Source organism: Crocodylus porosus, unplaced genomic scaffold, assembly GCF_001723895.1.
Source record: "Crocodylus porosus isolate Cpor-Errol unplaced genomic scaffold, CroPor_comp1, whole genome shotgun sequence".
Classification (NCBI taxonomy): Eukaryota; Metazoa; Chordata; order Crocodylia; family Crocodylidae; genus Crocodylus; species Crocodylus porosus.
The window spans coordinates 19,523,971-19,545,901 of NW_017728907.1; the positions used below are offsets into that span (position 1 = coordinate 19,523,971).

Consider the following 21,931-nt stretch of genomic DNA (forward strand, 5'->3'; position numbering starts at 1 on the left):
GCAAAGTGTTTCAAATCTGACCAAAGTTTTAAAAATGACCCTCAGAAAAAGCCGGATATTCTTTTGAAGTGCTCCATTTTGAAGTCTTTCCTGAAACGTTTGCATGCTCCAGCTGTCCCCTGGCATCCCACAGTGCTCCACTCCCTACTCCCAGCCCACATGGGGAGAACAGGGAGCAGGATGGACAGCCACTGAATGCTCTCTGGTTCACTTAGCTGACCTTGGTGTCTCCCAAGGCTAAGACAGGCAGGGATTCTTACTTTCCTTGGTTGGAAAGCAGTGCTGCTGTATGCCTTCATAGCCACTTTGAAGTGCTCTGGACTAGGGTGGGGGCTCTGTGGTGTTTAAACATGCAAATTTAAAGCACTCTAAGATCTGGATGTTTCAAATATGTGTCTGGCCATACCCAGAGATTTATTTAACTAATACAAAAATGTAAGATGCCAATTCTCTGCATTTTTTTCATTGAATTCCAATATCCATGCAAAAGCAGTTTGACTCAGATCAGGATTAAAGCATTAATCATCTAGAAAGTAAGAAATGTCATTCCTCATTTTCTAATAATCAGTCTTTCTTTAGGAAAATAGCTAAAAGCTCAGATTTAAGAACAAGATGAAAATTATTTAAATTAGTGTTTCTTGGATTAAATTGCAATTCTTTATTTAAATCCCTGTGACTTAAATTAACTTGCCTGTAGTGATATTTCACAATACCTGAGTTTTTCTTTTTGTCATGGCTTTGTTCTCTATAGCCCTCTGAACATATATAAGTCAGTCCCTTGTAATCACCTTTGGTGACAAGTAGTTAGTCTTTGTTTATATCATGATTACCATAGAGTTTACCTCTGAAAACTGATATTTGTGCATGCTTTTTAGGGTTTCCTGTGCACTCCAGATGGGCTCTGGCATCATCCTAATCGGAGGAATAAGTTCAAGCACCTGACAGACAATCCTATCTGCCTGACAGGAGCTGGGAGGTAAACAAGGAAAAGGAAATGGTTATGGTGAAAAAAAAATGCTGAGGTTGGGAACATAGTGCTTTTACTTTACTTTCCTATCATTTTTTTTTAAATATCTAAAGATTCCAAGTGCTTCCAAATGCTTCAGTTTTGGGAACTCTACGAGTAGAGCTGGCAACCAGCCATAGTAAAATGTGGGGAGATGTGGGAGCAATAAAAAATAAGCAGAAAGTAAGTCAAAAGTGACCTTTAAAATATCTTTTTGAAACTGCTTTTTTGAAGTTGCCAGGAGTTAGAGATATGACATGGAATCCAAGATTTCTCTGAGGAAGCCCTGCCTGGCCTTAATAGATTTGGAAGAGAATACAGTTCTCCTTTAGCTTTTTGGCATAACATTATCTCTTCCCAGCATGATTAAATCTGAGTCTTATGTTGTCCATACCAGAATTTAGAGATGTTGGTATCTGGTAGATCCATGGTAGTGAGTATGAGAGAGCGTGTCTGACCCAAGGTTGTTAGACAATAGTTTGCCTTCAATGGAAAGATTAATCTGGCTAAAAATAACACCTTGTGAATTTTAATTAGCCAAGATAATATGGCTTTAGTTAAGCCCTAAACACAGAATAGTTCTTCTGTGGCTTTTGACTAGCTGGGGGAGAGCAGTGGAATGAATGGATGGTGTTGGGTACAGTGAATAATTACTTTTTTCCATATTTTCTCAGGGATGTTTCCTTTCTATATGACATTGCACTTGGAAAAGAAGATGAGAGAGAGAGGTCCCTGGCAGGCTTTTTCTCTGAGAAGGGTGATAAACGAACACAAAATAATGGCTCAGCCATCGCTCCTACTGTGAGTGAAGAAATATGATAAATACTTCTCAGTTCTGTGGAACCGCTGCATATAGTAATCATGGGATTTATGCAGCAGTCTCTTAATCCATTTCACTTGAAAACAAACAACCTCCCAAAAAAATTCATTGCTGCTTTTTGTTGCTATAACATTTCCTTAGCACTACAACTCCTTTACCACTAGGGTGACTGTATATCCAAGTTTGCCTAGGACGGTCCCAGATTTTAATGGCTGGTCTCAGCTACTTGGGGAAAATTTAAAATGAGTCCTGGAATTGCAGGGATCTGGGGCACAGTTCAGCAGGGTGGCATGGTGCACCAGGAGTGGACTGCACCTATGCCCCTGCCCACTGACCTCTGCCTGCAGCAGTGTCATTGACTGGGGGGCAGGAGGGGTGGAAATTCAGCAGTGTCCTGGGTGTCTCAGACTTCCTTATGGTCACCCTACTTACCATACACCACAGCAGTTGGAATTCAAGCAATGGATTTAAAGGTCTATAAAATACTTCCATTAGTCAGGTTCTAAATATGTGCATGGATAAAAACAGTGCAAAAAAGTTTATGCACAAAATTTGTTTTCTAGGCAACCAAAACAAAACCAAATCCTCTTTTAGGAGAAAGTGAGAGTTCATATGTATTTTCCTTCCTTCCTTCCTTCCTTTTGTTTTAAAAAAGAAAAAAGTGTCTTTCATGCTCTGATGTATCTATTCTATCCTTAGCACCCAAACATAGCAGACAGCCTGGTCCCTGAAGAATTTCACATTGTGAAGAACAGAGGAGTCATACCTTTGGAGTATTTTGACGAGTGAGTGCTTGTATGGCTCATAAGGAATTGTGCCCACAATTTAATGGCTTGCTTTACACCGTAGAGTGCAGACAGATAATGAATCCAAAGCCATTGGGCAAAGATATCTATACTAGTCAAGGAGACAGGAATGTAAAATGTGTGGCTTAGCAGGCACCTCTAGCAATATGGGCCACTGACAGATGTGAAAACCCCCCCAGCGTTTTACTAGAAGAGGCATCGCGTTAGTTTGCCCTGGCTCGCCCAACATCAGTGGGGCTTTTTGGCACTTTTATGTAACAGCTGATTGAATCAAATTGACGCGATGCCTCTTCTCGGCATGCACTGCGCTTGGCACGGGGGCACACTGAGCTGAAAGTAAAGTGCTGTTTGATATTTCATTTATTTTCATGTCTGTAAGCAGCCATGGTTATACAATACAGCCAGTCACCCTGTCCCTGCAGAACCACCTAGGCAACAGTATTTCGCCTCACTGTCTTGCAGTGACTAAAGGAAGCCAGACCTATTTTCCATTCCTGTGACTACATTTCAAGGGCTTTCCTATCGAATGTGTTTACGGTTGGATTTGAACGTGGGTGTATAAATTTGATCAGATGCTTAGAGGGAAGTGCTGACAGACTCCTTTAAGTCACCACTGGCTTTTATATGGCTTCAATTAGCATTGGTTCCAGCCTCGGCCATTTTCAAGGTGCCTAAACCAAGCTGCAGAAGTGTGGCTAAGCAAAAGGACACAAAGTGTGTTTCTGAGTGACTGTTGAGTGAAGCATTGGAAATGTGATAACCAGCTTGGTCAGCAGAGTGAAGGAAGTGATCATCATATCCATCTAAATTAGTAATAAGATCCAATTAAACAGACCACAAGGCCTGAAAGGAGACATTGTAAAGGAAGACCATACATTAAATAATGCAAATATAGTATATCTGTATCATAGCTTTATCTTTAAAAGTTATTAGTCGTGATTGATGTAACCAAATGTATTAGATGCTATTTGGCTATAATAGGTATATTTGTAAGATTCTTAGGTAAATTATAAAAAACAGCTTTGTCAGAGAAGACCATAAAGTAGGGTAAAAAAGAAACATGACAGTGCTGAGCAGCATTCGACAAGGATATAAATCACAATGAATTGACACCATCCAAGTCCACAAGAGACTTGGTTCAGTCCAGTCCCCAAACTTTTGGTGAAAAAAAGAAATTTAAATAAAAACAATCAGAAAGCACTTCTTAGAATATTTAGAATAAGCCATCTATAAATATAAGGTATAGATTGTGAGGAAGTTTGGAGAACTCAGTAAATTCAAGAAGATCTGCTGTCAGCCTGTGTACTACCTGCTTCCCCCTTGAGTCACCTCAGCGGGCAGGGATAGGTATGTTTTGCTGTCACAGGTAGACTTTGGAACTTGTTTTTGTGTTTTGGGGTGTAAGCAATAAAAAGTTTGGCTGTAGACATGTCTTTTTCCCTTTTATCAGTAGTCAATCTGCATGGTGACATGTAATCAAGGTAACGCCATCTTGACCCTGTCTGCTATCTTCAGATTAACCCATAATTTTTTCCACCTTTTAGCCTTGAATTGAGTTCACCAGTCTTCCAGTTTAAATTTGTTCAGGACTTTTATTTGCTTTCCTTTCCTCCTTTATTCAGGGAGTGAAAGCTAAATTAGGAATTAAATCCAAGTTTTTGTGGGTCAATATGAAGATAAATAAAGTGGAATTATAATCATTTTTTCTATTTCTTGCTGTTATATTGTTTTGGCTTTTTATTTGCATTGGAGCCGCAGCCATGCACAAGGCTGTCCCTGGCCATAGATAGCTTGAACTGTACAGACATAGCAAAAAGAGATTACAGTCTAGATAGGAGCTTTGGTACAAGGATCTGGATTCTACAACAGGCAAAGAAAGTTTTCTCAGACCACTTCTCCATTTGTATTTGTTATAGTAAATACACAACTCTGCTTGAAGATTGTGAAAATAGGCTGAGGCTGTTCCCATCCATGTGAGTAGTGCCTTCCACCAACTTGTGCCAGAAAAAAGGCAGTATTGATTTGATTTCTGTGTAATGCATCATATTATTTTATGCAAAATTATGGCACATTTCTTCTATCCTTATCTTTTAGGAAACCATCTGGGCGACTTGAGGTCATTCAGCTGATGAAGGTGATGGATAGCATGCTAGAAAAGGCTGGAGTAAATGATGAAACAATTGGGGTATTGGAGCCTTCCCAGGTAAAGATCCATCACAATCTTGAGAAATAACATCTCACTTACTGTAGGGGATAAATCCTGGAACGTGAAAGGGCCTTCCCTTGTTTTAATTCTAAAGAGAGTCTGGTACACATTCTCCTTTGCAGCCTGCTTGTGCTAATCAAGTCGCCTGTGCTAAGAATGCCCTGTTTAGTCTTGATCTTCTTTGTCAAGGCTAGCAACTAATGTGCTGGTGTTAAATACTGGACTTTCCTGATACAAATGTTCTTGCCAACAGAGGACATGTTATGGACTCCTACTGTGAAGTAACTAAGGCAGCAGAATCCTCCTCTTCTGACTGTAAAGTATAATGTTAGACTACAGAAATACTACTGATACAAAATTAAAAATAGGTGCTAAGAGTTGAGCTCTTGAGGAACGTTGCAGGTCTGAAATGGCATGTCAGGGCATGTTCCTATCTTGGGATTACTTTCAGTTATTACATGCATAGTAATTGGGCAGATTTAGATATATGGGAACAGGGGTAAAGACATTCAGAGTTGGTTTTAATTCTTTACATTTGAGATAATGGTAAAGCCCCTTAACTTGATGGGAAGCAAGTCAAAATCATGGTTTGGAGTGTTGGCAGAATTCGCAGGTATTACCTGACAGGGGTCACAAAGTGAATGCTTCTGCAGTGGCCCCTACTACTTGGCCTAACCTCATACTACATTGAAAACCAATTACATACCAACCCAGTGAACACATAAGTGTCTGCCTTCCATCTGAAAAGCCATGAGGCCAACTGCCAGCTCAACATTACATGGTCCTGGACCCCACTGTCACATTGTCCAAATCCAGTTTACCTTGGAGTTGCCCTCAGTTGAACCATTTCATACAAAGAAACACATGATGAAGACAAAAGCAAAGATGAGCACTTGTAACAACATTTTATATAAGCTCACCTGACATCAGAAGAGCAGTGGACAGCAGGATATGATGAGACCAAACTGAAGACATGAGACACCAGCCATACAACCTCCTGCGTCAGACAAACATCTGAAGTTATGCAGGAGCTTCCTCACCAGCACCCAGCCTCTTGATACCACGCCCAAGGAGACACCACAACTACAAATGTGGAATGAGAGGCTGAAGAACATACCTGACAGAAAAAATGGACATTCCACCCACTGAGTTCTTGCTACCAGGGGCTGATGAACCATGACAGGTGGCTGTGTCTCAGCTGCCTACATACTGGAGTTGGACATTCCAAGGAACTAATGAAGTGGGGCTATACCGTTCGTTCAACTACAAATGGCTGTGGCACAGCCTCAGATTATGTAACACCTGCTGCAGTGCATGCTGCTTGAAAGCGCATGTACAATGAAAGATCTTGCAAAGTACAATAAACGAGCACAAGAATGTATGACAAAATTGTCATATGCGGTGTAGAGACACAAGAAGAAGAAGAATGGCAGGCAAGTTAAGCAACTGCTGACTGTTTTTGAAACTGTACTGATGAACTTATGCCCAGTAGTTTTCTCATATTCTCCATTTCTTTATTATTGATTTATTCAGAAAGGAAAATCTAGCATGGGGGTTCAGGTTTTTTAAACTGAACTCTTGTCCATTTCTTTTCTCCCAAGTTCATTGCTGCCAAAGGTGAATTTCCTTTACCATACCCTGATGCTTTCATGTCTTTCACTAGCTGCACAATGTACTGAAGGTGCTGAAGGCAGAGCAGAACATTTACAACATAGTGTTTCATGAGCTGATTCGACAGGTCAGCGTGGATTGTGCAGAAAGAGGAGAACTGCTTTCTAAGCTCAGGTCAGGTCAGGATTAATGGAGTTCCCCAGTTGCTCTTTCAGGATTATGGTAGTGTCTTGATTAGCTTTGTATTTCATAAAACCATTAGCTGCCACCAGGAATGTTAATTACCCTTAACTTTGGTACTTGTTCCAACATTGCTTCTCTATTCTCTGTATGCCTTGTCTAGTTGGAGTTATCAAATAGAACTCTGTTTCGCTATATATTTCCAAAACGAAAGTCTTCCAGTTACATACATGTCATTTTTGGCAAGTACACGGTTTATGATTCTGTGACCTGTGCAGTGTGGGTGTCTAAGCGTCTGTACCTGTACTGAATATATGCTGACCAGGGCGGTAATTGCCTACCTATGCATATACCTGAATGTAAGTCCTGAAAAAATAGTAGTAGGAGGGGAGCCCATCCATGTTTTAGCTCCAATAATTGAATGTATTGGGCACTCACCCAGAAGCCCTCGGTGCCCCAAATACCCAGACATTTGAACCTGAATTTAACTCCTCAGCATACTGTCCCAACCACCATACCACGGATCAAGAATTATCCAGTCCCCTTGCCAGCCCTCTTCTTGAAGCTCTGGAACTAAACTATGCACTTATTATTCATTGAATTTAATGGATGGGAAGTAGTGGAAAAGTTTCTCCCCCGTTGAAAGCAATGGTGCAGGCTAGAATCCCAGACTTTCTCCCTTCTAGAGCAGCATCGGTCTCATAGAGCTATGTACCCTCCAATTTGCTGTCCGTCTTCTGGCTCCAACTCTATCTCCTGGTTGTCCAGGAGGGCAGCTTCAAAAAGAGGATTGGAGAATGGACTGGATAATGCCCAAAATGTGGCACCCTGTCCCCCAGCCTTGGTTTTTGCTAGTGGAAGTGTGTGACTTGAAACAGTGAACGTACACGCATATGTACATAGCCACGTATCTGTCTGATGATTGTGTAGGCTATTATGCACGTTCAGCAGCCGTGCGGATGTTTGTGTGTCCACGCTGCAGGGATAACGGAATCTCAGACTGCATAAGTGCCAAGAACACCACTTGTGCAGCTGGAAATCTGCCATTTGGCTGCTTAATGTGAAATAAAATTCTGTCTGTTGTGTCTACAGCAGCTGAGAGGTCCCTGAGTCAGGGTTCTTGTATTATTCCTTATAATAACTTATGTTCAGAAATACTTTATTTGGGGCATCTAAATTTGCCAGCAGTGTTAAAATCCCAAATATGTCTTCTCAAAAGATGGCCTTATAGAAACTCTTATATTCAGTGGTGATGCTCCTCTCCTCAGACACTGGATTAACAGACCTGCAAAAAGGTAAGTCAACATTCAGTTTTTTTCTACCCTTCTTATTACAGGCAGAAATATGTGAGTCTACTGAATTGGATTCCCCAACAGATGAGGAACCTTTACGAAGAACTGATGGCACAACGGGTAATGGACAAGCACATTACAGAAGAATTGCACAATTTCAAGGAATCCATTGGACGGCTGACCAGGTCTGAATCATGACCGATTCCCATTACCTTCTGTGCAGTAGGGCTAGTATGTAGACAGAAGTTTTTTGCTTTTCCCCAGACACTTGATTTCTTCTCTTACATTTTGTCTGGCAGATCAGAGGGCTATTAACTATTTTACAGTTTTATACCATATACAATACTTTACAGCTGCAGCAAAGTCTTGTATAATATCCGAATAGTCTAGCTTGCAACTAGTATAATGACCCCTAAACCAGACTGTAATGCAGACAGCCTGAGGCATTGTGTCATTACATGGTTTCCACAGTTCTGGCAGTCCCGTGAGTCCTGCAGTGCAGGAATGGAAGATGACAGTGAAGACACATTGCTTAAAATATCATGTAGGGCTGTATACAAAGGGATAACTTGTGTACAAGGAACTGTAATGGATGTACTGGGATTTGAAAGGACTATTCTGGGCTATTTCAGTGAGCTGCGGGAGGTCCGAGAACATGATCTCAGAGTCACCAGAGAAGCAGAACGGGCACAAGAGGAACTAGCTGCTGCAGTACGGGACTCTGAGCTGAATGCAAAGTGAGTTGCTTTCAACTTAGGGTGGGCTGAGGGAGTGAAGCAATACCACGTCTGAGCTAAAGGCAAAAAATATGCTTCCGTTATTGAGTGAAAATATGGCATGTGACACATTGGTTGCTTTCTCATAGTCATTAGGAAAGATTAGGTTATTTCTGTGAGGAAGAATGCGTGGCTCTCTCTCCAGATTCCTCAAAGCGGTAAGAAGTTCTTCTAATGTTTCAAGTTTTAACAAATAAAAGTAATTTTTATTTATTATCTATGTATCTCACATTTTATTGAGTTTGGACAGATACCCCCCACTTCTACTTGTTCTCTATTGATAATCTCTTTATAATGTAAAATTCTGAGAATTGCTAGAAAGGATAGAGGGGTTCAGACTCCTATATTCAGTTCTAAGTTACCTCTGACCTAGGAAAACCTTGTAACCTGAATAAATCAGTCAGCCAGGACTATCTTCAGGCTTGAGACTAAAGATTTGCCTCAAGGCTTGCTGAGAATTTTCAGTGAGAATATCATTGGAAAGGCTTGTAGGTGGATCAGGGAAAAGAGAATTGTTGGATTCATAAGTTGGTGGAGTAGGATGGGTGAGATAAGGTTGCTGAGAGGGCAGGTATCTTGAGAAATGTTTGGAAGCTCTGAGAAAAGTAGAAAACTGGATAGGAAAAAAGGGATGTGATTCCAGTAGCTTATTCCATATTTCAGTGTGTGTTTTCTTTTTCTTGTAGCCTTGTGGAAGAATATAGAGAGCTGTATGAGTTGCAGAGAGTGAGACTTGAGGGCCAGCTGCAGCTGTTAATTGAAGAAAGAGAAGTCTGGAGCTCAGCTGCATATGACCTAGCACTGAAAGTAAGTATGGGTGGGATTGTAGAAACTATTGCCATTCTGTAAGATGCAAATCATTATAGCTAGAGCACCCACTCCACTCCGGGATTCTAGAGGCAGGTGTTGATTAACTGAAATTTCGTATTACTGCTAGTATACCTCTCAGACCTGTCTGGATGCCGTTTCCCAGTGCACTGATGCTCTTTTTTTTTTTTTTTTGTCTTGTTTACTATAGAAACCCCACCTTTTGTATATTTATTTTTCTGGCTCAGGGCTTAGTGAAAGAAGAATAACTTGGTTAAAGTTAGAGTGGCTTGTATGCATTCAAAAATAGTGGCACTAAATTCCTCTTGATTTTTTTTTTTCCCCCCTCATAATTTAGATGATCTAAACCCAGATAACTTGGATACTTTTACAAAGTAAAATTCTAGGAAAATATTTTACTTTTTTTTGAGACGCATTTGTCCACCTTGATATTTCTTACTCTACCTTACTCAAGTTTAAAACTCCTTATTAGAACTTCTTGGAATTACCTAGGAGTTTTTCAGATTGTTCATTAGGATCAAGGAACAAATGCTTCTGCATTTAACACAATAGAAATGTGGGTTTTAAGGAGGGCTTCCTATCCACAGCCTTTAGATAACATGATTAGTTCTTCTAAGAATATGCACCTGTTGTTATTTAAAATTGCTTGATAGTTTTGCATTTTCTTTTGATATTTTTAATTTTTAAGAAATTATTGCTGCCCAGATTCTGCTGTCATTGCTCATCTTGAATAATACTTCCTCTACAAGTTGTTGTATTGCAGAAATGGGGCTCACCATGCAGTGTATTACTCGGTGGGAGTATGGGTAGCAGAAAAAGAAACGGGTGAATACTAACAGATGCTTATTCTTCCTCCATCTCTTCAGAGGTTTTTACAGATAAAAACACTATTGAAAGTGTAGTATTGACATTTTTTATTTATATACATGGCACCTATCATAAATGCCTTCCATGGTTTGCGTTGCAGCTTTAAAAGGTATGTTATTCTAATACTAGATATCTGACTTCGAGTGAATTAACGCCAATTTACAATCTGCTCACTTCGGTTAGAGGTTGCTACCTTTCAGAGAACCCCTCTGTGTATCAAATGATAAGCTTAAGTCATCTATTCTTGCTTTACATTTGGGCCATGAATTATCTACCAGGGGTGTCTGCATTAAAACTTGGACTCTGCATTATTACTTCTGAGGCACTTGGACAACATGGGGTAAAAGCCAGTTTTTGAGCTGACCTTTACACTTTCATTCCCACTACTGGGAACATGTTCAGATGACCTCTATCTTTTGATGGGGTCTTCAGAAGGGGCCATTCCCTATGTTTGAGCTCAGTCAGGCTATTGTATTGAGGAGGTTCTTTCCTTCCCAAGAAGTTTGCTTATACTATTAAGCTATGGATCAGATCAGTGAGAGTAGGTAACCCTTTGGTTCTGCTGCAGTTGTGTGCTATTATCTGGGGTGGCTATAGCTAGAAAGGAAACCAGTTCTGATACAGTTATCTTCTACAAGCTGTCTTTTTTATGGGCTCTGATAACAAAATATCTTGTGTATTGCAGTAGAACCTGGATCAAATTAATGAATCTAGGTGGTTTGCAACCCACTTCATTTGAAGTAGGCTTGTCAAATTAAGGATGAGTGGTCCAGCTATTTGCGGTAGGGTTTTTTTCCCCAAAGGGAGCCACTTCTTCCCTGAGCTGGAGCTTATCAGTGATGCTGCACAGTTTGAACAGCAAAGTGGTTTCCTTTGAATTAAAGGTTTCAGCAAACCGCTGGAGCACCTTAGCAGTCCCTGCATCTTGTTTTTTGCAGCTTTGTTCACCTTTTTTTAGGTGGCAATGAAGAAAGAAATTGCCTGTTGCCCATGGGTTAATAGTAGAAGGGTTAGAGATGGATATCAGGCCTAGCTATGATTCTTCACATTGGGACACTGTCTCCTATGTGACACACAGTGGTGTAGATAAGAGACTGACTTCTGCTGTCTGCCATCATTCAACTGCCAGGGGTTAGGTTAAAATGGCTTATGCTCCAACATGTACCATTCCCACTGGTTGCAGTGACTAGTTTCAGGGACAATTTGTTTGTCTTTGGGATGACACCTAGAGATAGTAAGTGAGGACAGGGTCAGGCTAATGCCACCTGCTACTGGAGAGGGTCAACAGTGAGCAGGTGCTGGAGAGACTCTACTGAAGTTCACTCAGGCAATAAGAGGGAAGCCTTAGGTCATCCTCAGACGTGCAAAATAAAGAGAGTTGAGAGAGAAGTGGAATAAATTGTTAATTGGTGGGGATGGAGACAAGAAGGTGAGAGAGAAAAATGAAATAAGAGGTAGGGTCTGAGAACAATCACTGAAGTAAAGAAGAGATGTTGGAGCAAAAAGTAGGAAGGGTCAGAAATACAAGGGGAGTGACAGTAGCTATACCAAGGGGATGCTGAAACAAGGAAGAGCCAGGGCAGAAAAACATTAATGGAGGAATTTATGTAAATGGAGAAGGCAACTGGGGAAGGAGAGAAGATATGGAGGGGATGTTGCAGTGAAGGCCATTCCAGGGATATGAGGAACTGCAGGAGACAAATCGCAAGAAGTCCACAGTCTGTATATCCTAATATAGCTCAGCCAATATATTTCAAGCTTTAATGAGTAAGAGTGAAGTCAACTTACCAGATTGCATGTTTTCTCATGGTGACATGGTGTTAGTTGTTATCTTGGGTGTACTCTGATGCTGCACTTCATGCTTCCTCTTCCTCCCTTCCCCAAAGAAAAGAAGAAAGTGTAAGCAACATCATTTCTTCCAGGTGATAGATAGAAACAAGCTCACACTGGCTCGCAAGCTCTACCTTAGTGAAAAGACCTGGACCAAAGTTCTCAAACATTTTGTACTACTCCTGGCTTCAGAGGTATGGCCCTACTGTGCTGTATGACAGTGAAGAGGAGAATGTTTGGATAATTTGAATGCATGTATGGATTAGTGTCTTACTGTTTCAGTTATTACTTGAACTTGAAAAGCTTGGTCCAGTTTGATGGTTTGAATAAGTCTGGTCTTCCTCTCCCATACTGTTATGTCTTTCTTCCCTCTGACTTCCTTTCTCTGGTCTCACACTCTCCTAACCTTTTTTATTTTCTTTTTCTCATAGCTTTTCTGGCTTCATTCATTCTCTTCCTTTTTCCATAACTAAACCAAATCAATGTTACTGCAGTTCTGTTTCCAGCAGTGCTGGCCTGATACATTCTCCATCTAGTGCTTGACTACAAGCACCCAAGTTAGATGCTGAGCTCAGGCAGGTGCACCATAATCCTATTACATCTAATGAAAAGCTAAACTTGCAGAGCTGTTGTGCTGTGCATTGTGAAATTGAAGATGTCTTCTACCTGGTAATTTGTGAAGTGTAGGTACTTCAAAAAGCTGGAAGCATGGGGAAGTGGTTGTGATTATTCTGATCCAAGTCAAAAGATAGATCTCTCTTCCTCATTGTTCTCCTTTTTTTTTATGCATACAGGATGTGGCAGATCTTTCCAATTTGCAGGAAGAGACATTAGAATTCAGGGAACTATTGGGTCACATTGATGAAAAAGTGAGACATGTTGAAGACTCCACTAGGGAGAAACTGAGACTTGTTCAGAAGGGCCTTTTCAAGTGGCTGCAGTACTTCCAGGAAAATGCTTTGTGAGTGTCCAGGAGTGAATAACTTGAACCATTGTGTGCAGAGCCTCCTCTAGGGGTGTGCAGGACCCACAGCATATCGGGCTATGCACGGTAGGGAGGTAGTGAGTGGCCAGAGCAGGGGGGGCAGGGTGGCGAGTGGTTGGAGTGGTGAGTAGCTAGCAGCATGCAGTGGCTGCGCAGAGTGGTGGCAGCCTCAACAGGGTTTGTACAGCACTGTCTGCGGGGCTTGGGGCAGTCACCCTGATTTCCTTGCCCCCGTACATGCTCACCCCCTTGTACCCTCTCTACCTCTCCCTCCCATCAGTATCTTTACTCTGTGTGGGCCATGTGTTTTACAATCATAATCAGTGTTGGCTTCATTTAGTCAGCTTTATAGCTGGTTTCCATTATTGGGCACATACTGCTTTTGGCAGCAGTTTAATGATAGACAATGTATTTAGTGAGGTTTCCTTGTATGCAAATATAAGTTAAGGAACTTCTCCCCCATGTTGATTGGGGGGAGAAAACTTGGTCTTGTATTTAAGTATTTACAAAATTTATGGAGGAAGTATTTTGTCTCTAACATGCAATTGTAACAAAGATTAAACACCCAGTATTGTTTTCCTTCAGTTCTGGTCTATGCTTAAAGTGACCTTTTATCAATGATGAGGCACCAAATGCTCTTGTGATTCAAATGAAGGAATATAAATCATTTGGTGGGTAGAGCCATACAGACCTTTCCTGTAGCATAATGGCATTCATTTTAAGTACAGCTTATGTATATCCCATGGTAATCTTAAGTTTACTTTTGGTTTTAGATTGCTCATTGAGGGGAGTATGTTTTCTCTCCCATCTTACCCCTTCTTTCTCACTTTCTCTTTCTGCCCTCATAGTGGGAAAACAGGTTTCTCTCAGGTGAAGGAAGATGTAGCAGAGGGAGTGCTACAAGACCTCAAGAACTTTGGAAATGTAAGAATTTCTGATCAACACCTACAGTAATAATAAATCCTTTTAACTTCTATGAATGCTCAGATGGATACAAGTCACTCACAGTAAGGCAGTTCTCCCATTTGTTTTGATAGTTGCTATGTTTGTGACAGCTTTATCTGCTGGGTTTCCCTAATGTTTCTCATTAGGTTTCCACCTCTTTTCTGTTAAATCCCAGGGGATGGTTGAGCTAGCTGAGTGTTTTTTCTGTGGTGACATGCTCATTCCATTTCTTTCAGATGTTGAATGAGGACCTGGAGCAATTTGGAGGGGATGCGCTCCTAGCGAGTAAGGAGACTTTCAAGACTGCTGCCAGGCTGCAGAAACGTTGGACAGAGCTGGGACAAGCAATGCTCAGTCGCCACAAAGATGTTTATGGGCTGATGCCTCCAGAGTTCACTGTCATGGAGGAAATAAACAGAAGTGCAACTAAGCTCTGCCAGCAATATAATATAAGGATAAATGGGGAGAATGGTAAGACAAAGTCTTTTTCCTCACAAGAGGAAACTACATAGTCAACTCCCATTAGAAAATGAGAGAGAGAAGGAGAAACCTGGGGATAAGTGTAAAAGGATAACCCTGCATCTCATAAAACTTTAGGACAGGGCCTTCATGCTATAGTGCCTGGATGTCTCAGTGTTCTCTTCAGGAAGCCCAAAGTTAGTTGAACTATTGTTGGGTCTTCCCTTTAAAGGGAAATAATAAAATCAGACATATTGGCAGCAATAAAGGCAGGCTTTCAAAATAAACCAGAATTATTAGCCAGCTGGGATACAGTATAGAGTGTGGCCAATCTTAAGATATAGGGGTAATCGCCAATTGTACCATATTTTCTTGAAATTCACATTCTCTCAATCCCTCTTAGTCCTGTTGCTGGACTGCATCACACAGTTCCTTAGGAATTTTATTTTGTGCATATGTGCATTTTGAAACATATGGGATCAAGCCTTTCTGAAACGGGGGATATAATTAAAGTTCTTAATTTAAGAATGTTGTAAGAAGCCATTAAGTTCCTTTTTAAGACCAAACAGCTGACACTGTAGTGGCCTTCACTTCAAACACAGGCGTGCATTACTGCCTAAAAAAATTATGTACAAGTCAAGTTTGGATGGAGAAGTTTGGTGGAGATGTATGTCTGAGAAAAGCAGGGCAAAGACTAGAGGAACTAGGAAAACGCATCAAGGAGGTACCACACACAACCAGGGGCATTTGTACACGTCATGAGCTTCCCTGTTTACCCTGCCGCAATTGCATTTGTGTTTGCACGAGTGGGATTTTCCGCTGCTTTAATAGTCTTTTCAACACATTACATTAATGCTGCTCAGACATGTTTTATTTAGTGTTGCCACCACTTACTGCACCCTATTTATGGATTCTTGTTGTGCAAACATAAACAACTCAAAGACTTGTAATTACTTTCATTCACCATCAGGTGGCGCTGTGCTAGTTCTGTAGTTCAGGTCTTTGTCCAGGAGTACTAGGAGCATGACTAAGGAAAAAAGCTAAGTGTGAGAGAGATTTTGGGTTGACTGCTGGCTAGAGAGCGGTTTGAAGCTGTGAGCAGTGAAAATGTCTCCTACTGTTTGATTTTTTTGTGTGTGTGTTTAGGGATCTAGTACTTTATACATTCTTAGTAAAGTAAACAGGATTGCATTAACAATATCTGACTCCATCATCAGCTTCTCTTCCTAATGGAAATGGCCCATTGATTAGCCAAAGCCTGGGGTTCTCTCAGATCAACTCCCCAGTCTATTATGAAATAATATATGTGCTGAGAAAGGACAGATCTGTCTTGACATTATTTCAAACTAATGCACAGCTGCTAATTCTTGTGACATTGAACAGTTGTGCTATGCTGGGAAGTCAGTATGTCAGGCAAATCCCACTGACTCTCCTGAACTTTAGTAAGCCTTGAATCCAGTCCTTATTAAGTGATTCATCTTCAAAACCAGACTACCAAGTACTGCATAGTGTATTGATTTCTCTTGTCTTGTTTCTGCAGTTCTACTTGCATGGAGTGCAGGCATACATTTAACACTTCCTCTTTTCCCTCCTGCAGGTGTAACTAGGATTTTGATGGGGTTGGTGAGCAGTTTGGAAGATTGGTTGTTCAAGCAGCTAACATGCAAGTGGGCATCTGATATACGTGAATCTGATTGGTTGAAATTATATCAAGTAATTCCAGAGTGGCTGTCCCAGGTGGATGCACTGATGACCGTTATAGGTTCCAGTCAGTCTCATGAGGATCAGAAGAATAAAAAGCCGCACGTTGCGTAAGACAGGTTCTTGCCAGTGTTGTCCATTCCTCCCTCTGGGGCTATCCTGACATAACTTTCTCTTCTCATGTTTGTGGTGGAAACTGTCTGGCACAGGGTAATAGGATACAGAACCTTTCACCTCTAGGTCATCACTTGAACTCTGGTCCAGGTGGGTAGTGACTGAAAGTCTTTCTCTCCTATTTGGTAATACCTGTGAAAAGCATTAGTGGCTTACCTGTGAAAGGCATTAGTGTCTTCTTCCAAGTTCCTAACACACACTGTGTTCTCTTGGCTGGCACCCTCCATTGATAGTCTCTATGTGTAGAGATCAAAAACTGAATGGTGTTCAGAGACTGAATCTTGCCTTCCCTCTAGTAATGACTTTTCAGGTCAGGAAAGAAGTACAATGCTAGGGCAGTGTGAAGAATCTTGTTGCTCAGACTTTATCTGTTCTATGGATAAAAAGAGGAGTTTGGGCCTTAGCTGGTCAGTTTGGCACCAAACATGTGTGGTAAAACTATACAAGTCTTGCTGTTTCTGTTGTTCTGTTTCTTCTTTTCAAGCAGAAGATGAAAAAGATGTGAAAAACAAATAGTGACACTGCATAATTTCTTAATCTTCTTGGTTAAGGATATCTATAGTTTTACCATCTCATTGCATCCAAGAGTGCTGAGGGAGTTGGTTGATGTGACTGCGGAGCTGCTGGTCATTATCTCTGAAAACTTGAGGCAGTTGGGGGAAGTCCCAGATGATTTGAAAAGGGCAAATATAGTGCCTGTCTTTAAGAAAGGGAAGGAGGAGGATCCAGGGAACTACAGACCGGTCAGCTTCACCTCAGTCCCCAGAAAAATCATGGAGTAGGTCCTTAAATAATCCATTTCTAAGCACTTGGAAGAGAAGAAGGTGATTAGGAACAGTCAGCATTGATTCACCAAGGGCAAGTCATGCCTGACCAACCTGATTGCCTTCTATGATGAGATGACTGGGTCTGTGAATGTGAGGAGACTACTGGATGTGGTATACCTTGACTTTAGCAAGGCTTCTGATACTGTCTCCCACAGCATTTTTGCAAGCAAGCTGAGAAAATATGGGTCAGATGAATGGACTTCAAAGTGGATAGAAAGCTGGTTGGATTGTCAGGCTAAATAGGTAGTAATTTGTGCCCCATTTTCTAGTTGGCAGACAGTATCAAGTGGAGTGCCCCAGGGGTTGGTCCTAGGGCCAGTTTTGTTCAATATCTTCATCAGCGACCTGGAAGATGGCATAGAGTGCACTCTTGGCAAGTTTACAGATTACACCAAGCTGGGAGGAGTAGTAGCTATGCTGGAGGGTGGAGGTAGGATTCAAAGTGAATTAGACGAATTGGAGGATTGGGCCAAAAGAAATCTCATGAGTTTCAACAAGGACAAGTGCAAAGTCCTGCACTTAGGATGGAAGAATCCCATGCACCGCTACAGCCTGGGGACTGACTGGCTAAGCAGCAGCTCTGCTGGAAAGGACCTGGGACTTACAGTAGACGATAAGATGGCTATGAGTCAGCAGTGTGCCCTTTTTTCCAAGAAGGCTAGCAGCATACTGGGCTGCATTAGTAGGAGCATTTGCTGGCAAATCAAGGGAAGTAATTGCGCTGGTGAGGCCACATCTGGAGTACTGTGTCCAGTTTTGGGCCCCTGTTATAGAAAGGATGTGGACAAGTTGGGCAGTGAAAATGGTTTGTGGGCTGGGGCACATGACTTGTGTGGAGAGGCTGAGGGAACTGCGTTTATTTAGTCTGCAGAGAAGATTGAAGGGGGAGCCTTTAGCTACCTCAAGGGTAGCAGCCTTTAGCTACCTCAAGGGTAACTCCACAAAAGATGGAGCTAGACTGTTCTCAGTGGTGACACATGACAGAACAAGGAGCAATGTTCTCAAGTTGCAGCAAAGGAAGTTTAGATTGTATATTAGGAAAAAACTTTTCTCACTGGGAGGATAGTGAAGCACTGGAACAGGTTACCTAGAGAGGTGGTTGAATCTCCATTCTTGGAGGTTTTTAAGGCCTGGCTCAGCAAAGCCATGTCAGGAATGATCTAGTTGGGGCTGGTCCTGCTTTGAGCAGGGGGTTGGACTAGATGACCTCCTGAAGTCCCTTCCAACCATAATTTTCTATGATTTTACTTTCCCCTCTCTCTGTCTGCTGAGTAGAACTAGTCTGAGGCGAGGGATGGTTACTTTTATGAAAAGTTCTTTTACCTTGTTTGTATGTGTTAAGTTGTAGGCTGTAGGTAGCTGCTTATTTTATAGAAGTAAAAGAAAAAAAGATTTATTTACAATAAGAGGCATGTAGCCAGATTCCTTCCAATGTTGCAGTTCCATTGACTCCAGTAAAATTACTGAAGGAATCAATTAACTGCAGAATACATACAAAATATAACAGACTATTTAGTGGTCATCAAAAAAAGCTACTGCATTTGCAAAATTGCCTCAGCCTTTGTAGAAAATATTGCAGAGTAAATACAGATTTTAGGTTGGTAAACTAGACTGATCCTTGTGATAAGAGAACTTTAGATCTGGTGCTATATGGATCACTTTTGTTTTGGGTTTGTTTTTCAGGGTGGCGCCAGCAGATGTATTTAAGATGATTCAACAGTGGATCTTGTCTGTGACTAATGAAACTGAGAAGAACAATGTGTACCTTACTCAGGAAGTATGTATATGCCTGAAGTGGTTAGGGTTGAGAGCATTTGCTCGCTCTCATTTTATTTCTTTATGTTGAGATGGCGTCATAAGGAATCCCCTGTCTGCTTTGATCCCCCTCACTCCCTTCAAAGCTCAGGACTATAGCTTCCATCTGTTTGCCAAGGGAAGGCTAAGTGGCCTACTTTGAGAGGTGCTGCTTATTTAGTTGGAAGGATTTTTATAGTGTCATGAACCAGAGCTGTAGGTGGTATCATTAGACCTGGGGAATTTTGCCAAATGTTACTTATTTTTATCTATGTGTTTTACAAAAAGCTTTTGAAGATCTGCGGGATCATCAGACTATTTCAGAATACACTTGGTGATATTACTGTAATGAGCATTTTAGTAAATTAATATCTGTTTCATGTTGCTTTAGAAAAAAAAATGGCATTAAACTAATTCTTTATATGAGATCCCCCATGTACTCAAGAACTCAAGATCTTCCCACCCCATTCCTCTCTGCCTAGAATTTTTCTGCTGACTTAGACTGATTCTCACTGTCTCTTCCCATGATCCCAAGTGGAAAACCACAGATAAATCATCTACTTAGTAAAGTTATTTGCATATTTTAAACGTACAGCATTTCTTTTGTAGGGTGTTCTTTCAAATAAATCCAACTGTGCTGAGAAAGGCAGGCAGCTCATGTTTCTACTTAAAATGGCAAGCGGGGTTAATAATTGAAATGTCAACATTGCTGACTTTCAGAGGGGCTGCTGGGGGCCTCATTCCAGGATCTTAGCACCTGACCCTGGATGTCTGAGGAAGACTGTTTTCAGCTTGTATTTCTCTTTGTTGTTCTCTTTGTTCAGGCTGATGAAAAGCAGAAATAGAATTAGCAGATGTGCAGAGAAAGTACAAGCCCTACTTTATGAGCTATTACAGCAGTAAGACATGGTGAAGTGTGCATTTGTCAGCAGTTGGAGGGCCAAATACATTTAAACTATTCAAGAAGTGAACCAGCAGCCTCCCGCTTCCCTTGCTGCAGTGGCCTATTGCTGTAGTACAGGGGCCAGCAGTGTTTTACAAGACATGGGCTGAAACAACTTGGCTTTTGTCCAACATGAGCCAGGTGGCAGCAGAGCTTTCCTGGTGCTCATACTGGAGCCAGGCACCCGGACACTGTCTCTTTGCCACTACCCCTTCTCCCCATCCCCAGTTCCCTGGCTGCAGCATTGGTGCAAGTTCAAGCCAGTGGAGAGCTGTGCCAGAACCAGGTATATGCAGACTACCTCTTTGCTGCTGCTTCTCCCAACTCTGGTCTCAGCCCCTGGCTGCAATGCAGGCACAGCTGGAAGTTGCACGGCCCCAATACAACTCCCTCACTGGCTTTCAGCTGGCTCCTGGCTGTCTGGCCCTGGCATGGGCCCAGGCAAATCTCTCTAGCTCTGCAGGCCAGATCCAGTAGCTCTGTGGGATAGATTGGGCCCATAGGCCTCATGTCGCCAATCCTTGTTCTAGCAGATCCTATATGAATTAATTTTGCAAGACATCATATCCGTGTAATTTTGCAATACATCCTATCCCCGTGAAAAAAGTTCTTAATGAAAATAAAGTTAAAGGGTGTGAAAACCTTGACTTCCATCTCACTGGAATGCTTTTTAAAAGAGGTTTCAGATCACAGGCCCCTTTGCTAGTTACCCCTTGTCATCTGGCTTCTCAAAAACAGTTTTGCTATTATCAGCTCAGACAGTTGTCTGGGGCCGTAGTTACTGGTTCATCCTAGAATCCTATTGGGCAGATGCCATTTCAGTGTCATACAGGATTCTGGGACATACCTGCTTCTAGGAAATGTAAGACTGTGGTGTGGCTGACAGAGAAGCAGCTCAGTGATCTCAGAGGAAGGAACTAAGACCAGGATAGGAAAAGACGGTAACATGGAAAGAAGAGAGGAAAAAGAGAAGTTTAACTGTAAATATTTCTGCCTCGGAGGGACAATTTACTAGTGAAGTGTGTGCGTCAGTCTTCACACACAGTGACAGTGCCACTGAGGTTGAAATTGTGGGCAGGACAAATGCTTGCCATTCCAGCACCATTCCAGCTGCAGGTTTATTCATGCTTTAACCTTTCAGTGTGATGGTTTTTGCAGGTGGTTGAACTCCACAAAGCTCTGATCATGTGGATGGTGAATTTGCTGAGATTGATGGTACCTGACTGCTTGTCCGCTGAGTGTCCCCTAAGCGAAGCTGCTGAAGCTGCTGAGAGAGATCTCAAAGTGTTTAGTACTTGTAAGCTAGAAGAAGAAGCTGTAAACCTGGTTGCCAAATTTAGCAGATTCTCCAGTTACATAATTAGGTATTTTAACAGTCTATACACATCACAAGCCTAATAGGGTTTTCTCTAATAGGAATGATCCAGAGTATGGCACAGGAGTGTCTCCTGTAGGAGGTATGGTCTAATCAAAAGTGGGTAAGGCCATGGGTAGATGTTAGATTTGTAGAGCTATGTACGCTTTTGTAGCACTACAAAAAGAGGGTGTACAGGTGTACATTCTGCCTGTAGTGCTACAGAGGGTCTCACACAGTATCCCACTGTGCTCTGCCATCCCCCACTTCCCTCCTCCTCCTCTCTGAGGTTGAAGTGGGGAGAGCAGCTGGTTCCATGATGGCTGCCAGGAAGCAGAGCTGCATTTTGTAGTTTTTGACCCAGTGAACTACAGGGTCCATCTCCCAGTGATTGGGCTCACTGACATGCTCCCCTTTATCACCCCCTGACTAGAGAGTGCATCTTTGTGGTGACTGTAGCACTTCAGCTGGGACCTGCTGAAAGTGCGGACATCCCTCGAAGTGCTATATTTTTGTAGCACTACCAG

At 41.8% G+C, this 21,931-nt stretch overlaps 1 protein-coding gene across 6 annotated transcripts in view; it reads left to right on the top strand.

Annotated features, from left to right (window-relative positions):
• Positions 1 to 21,931, top strand: part of AXDND1 (axonemal dynein light chain domain containing 1) — a 33,425-nt gene that overhangs the window by 3,956 nt on the left and 7,538 nt on the right. For 4 of the 6 annotated variants that reach the window (XM_019530917.1, XM_019530919.1, XM_019530921.1 and 1 more), the window contains exons 3-18: positions 876 to 976; positions 1,681 to 1,807; positions 2,526 to 2,611; positions 4,549 to 4,605; positions 4,727 to 4,835; positions 6,502 to 6,623; positions 7,966 to 8,106; positions 8,554 to 8,658; positions 9,384 to 9,504; positions 12,315 to 12,416; positions 13,017 to 13,183; positions 14,056 to 14,131; positions 14,389 to 14,623; positions 16,209 to 16,422; positions 18,997 to 19,090; positions 21,209 to 21,414. In XM_019530917.1, the coding sequence (XP_019386462.1) occupies positions 876 to 976; positions 1,681 to 1,807; positions 2,526 to 2,611; positions 4,549 to 4,605; positions 4,727 to 4,835; positions 6,502 to 6,623; positions 7,966 to 8,106; positions 8,554 to 8,658; positions 9,384 to 9,504; positions 12,315 to 12,416; positions 13,017 to 13,183; positions 14,056 to 14,131; positions 14,389 to 14,623; positions 16,209 to 16,422; positions 18,997 to 19,090; positions 21,209 to 21,414 (2,063 nt within the window). Of the gene's footprint in view, positions 1 to 875; positions 1,023 to 1,680; positions 1,808 to 2,525; positions 2,612 to 4,548; positions 4,606 to 4,726; positions 4,836 to 6,501; positions 6,624 to 7,965; positions 8,107 to 8,553; positions 8,659 to 9,383; positions 9,505 to 12,314; positions 12,417 to 13,016; positions 13,184 to 14,055; positions 14,132 to 14,388; positions 14,624 to 16,208; positions 16,423 to 18,996; positions 19,091 to 21,208; positions 21,415 to 21,931 lie in introns of those variants that run through there. The other 2 variants (XM_019530918.1, XM_019530920.1) reach the window with 2 other exon arrangements.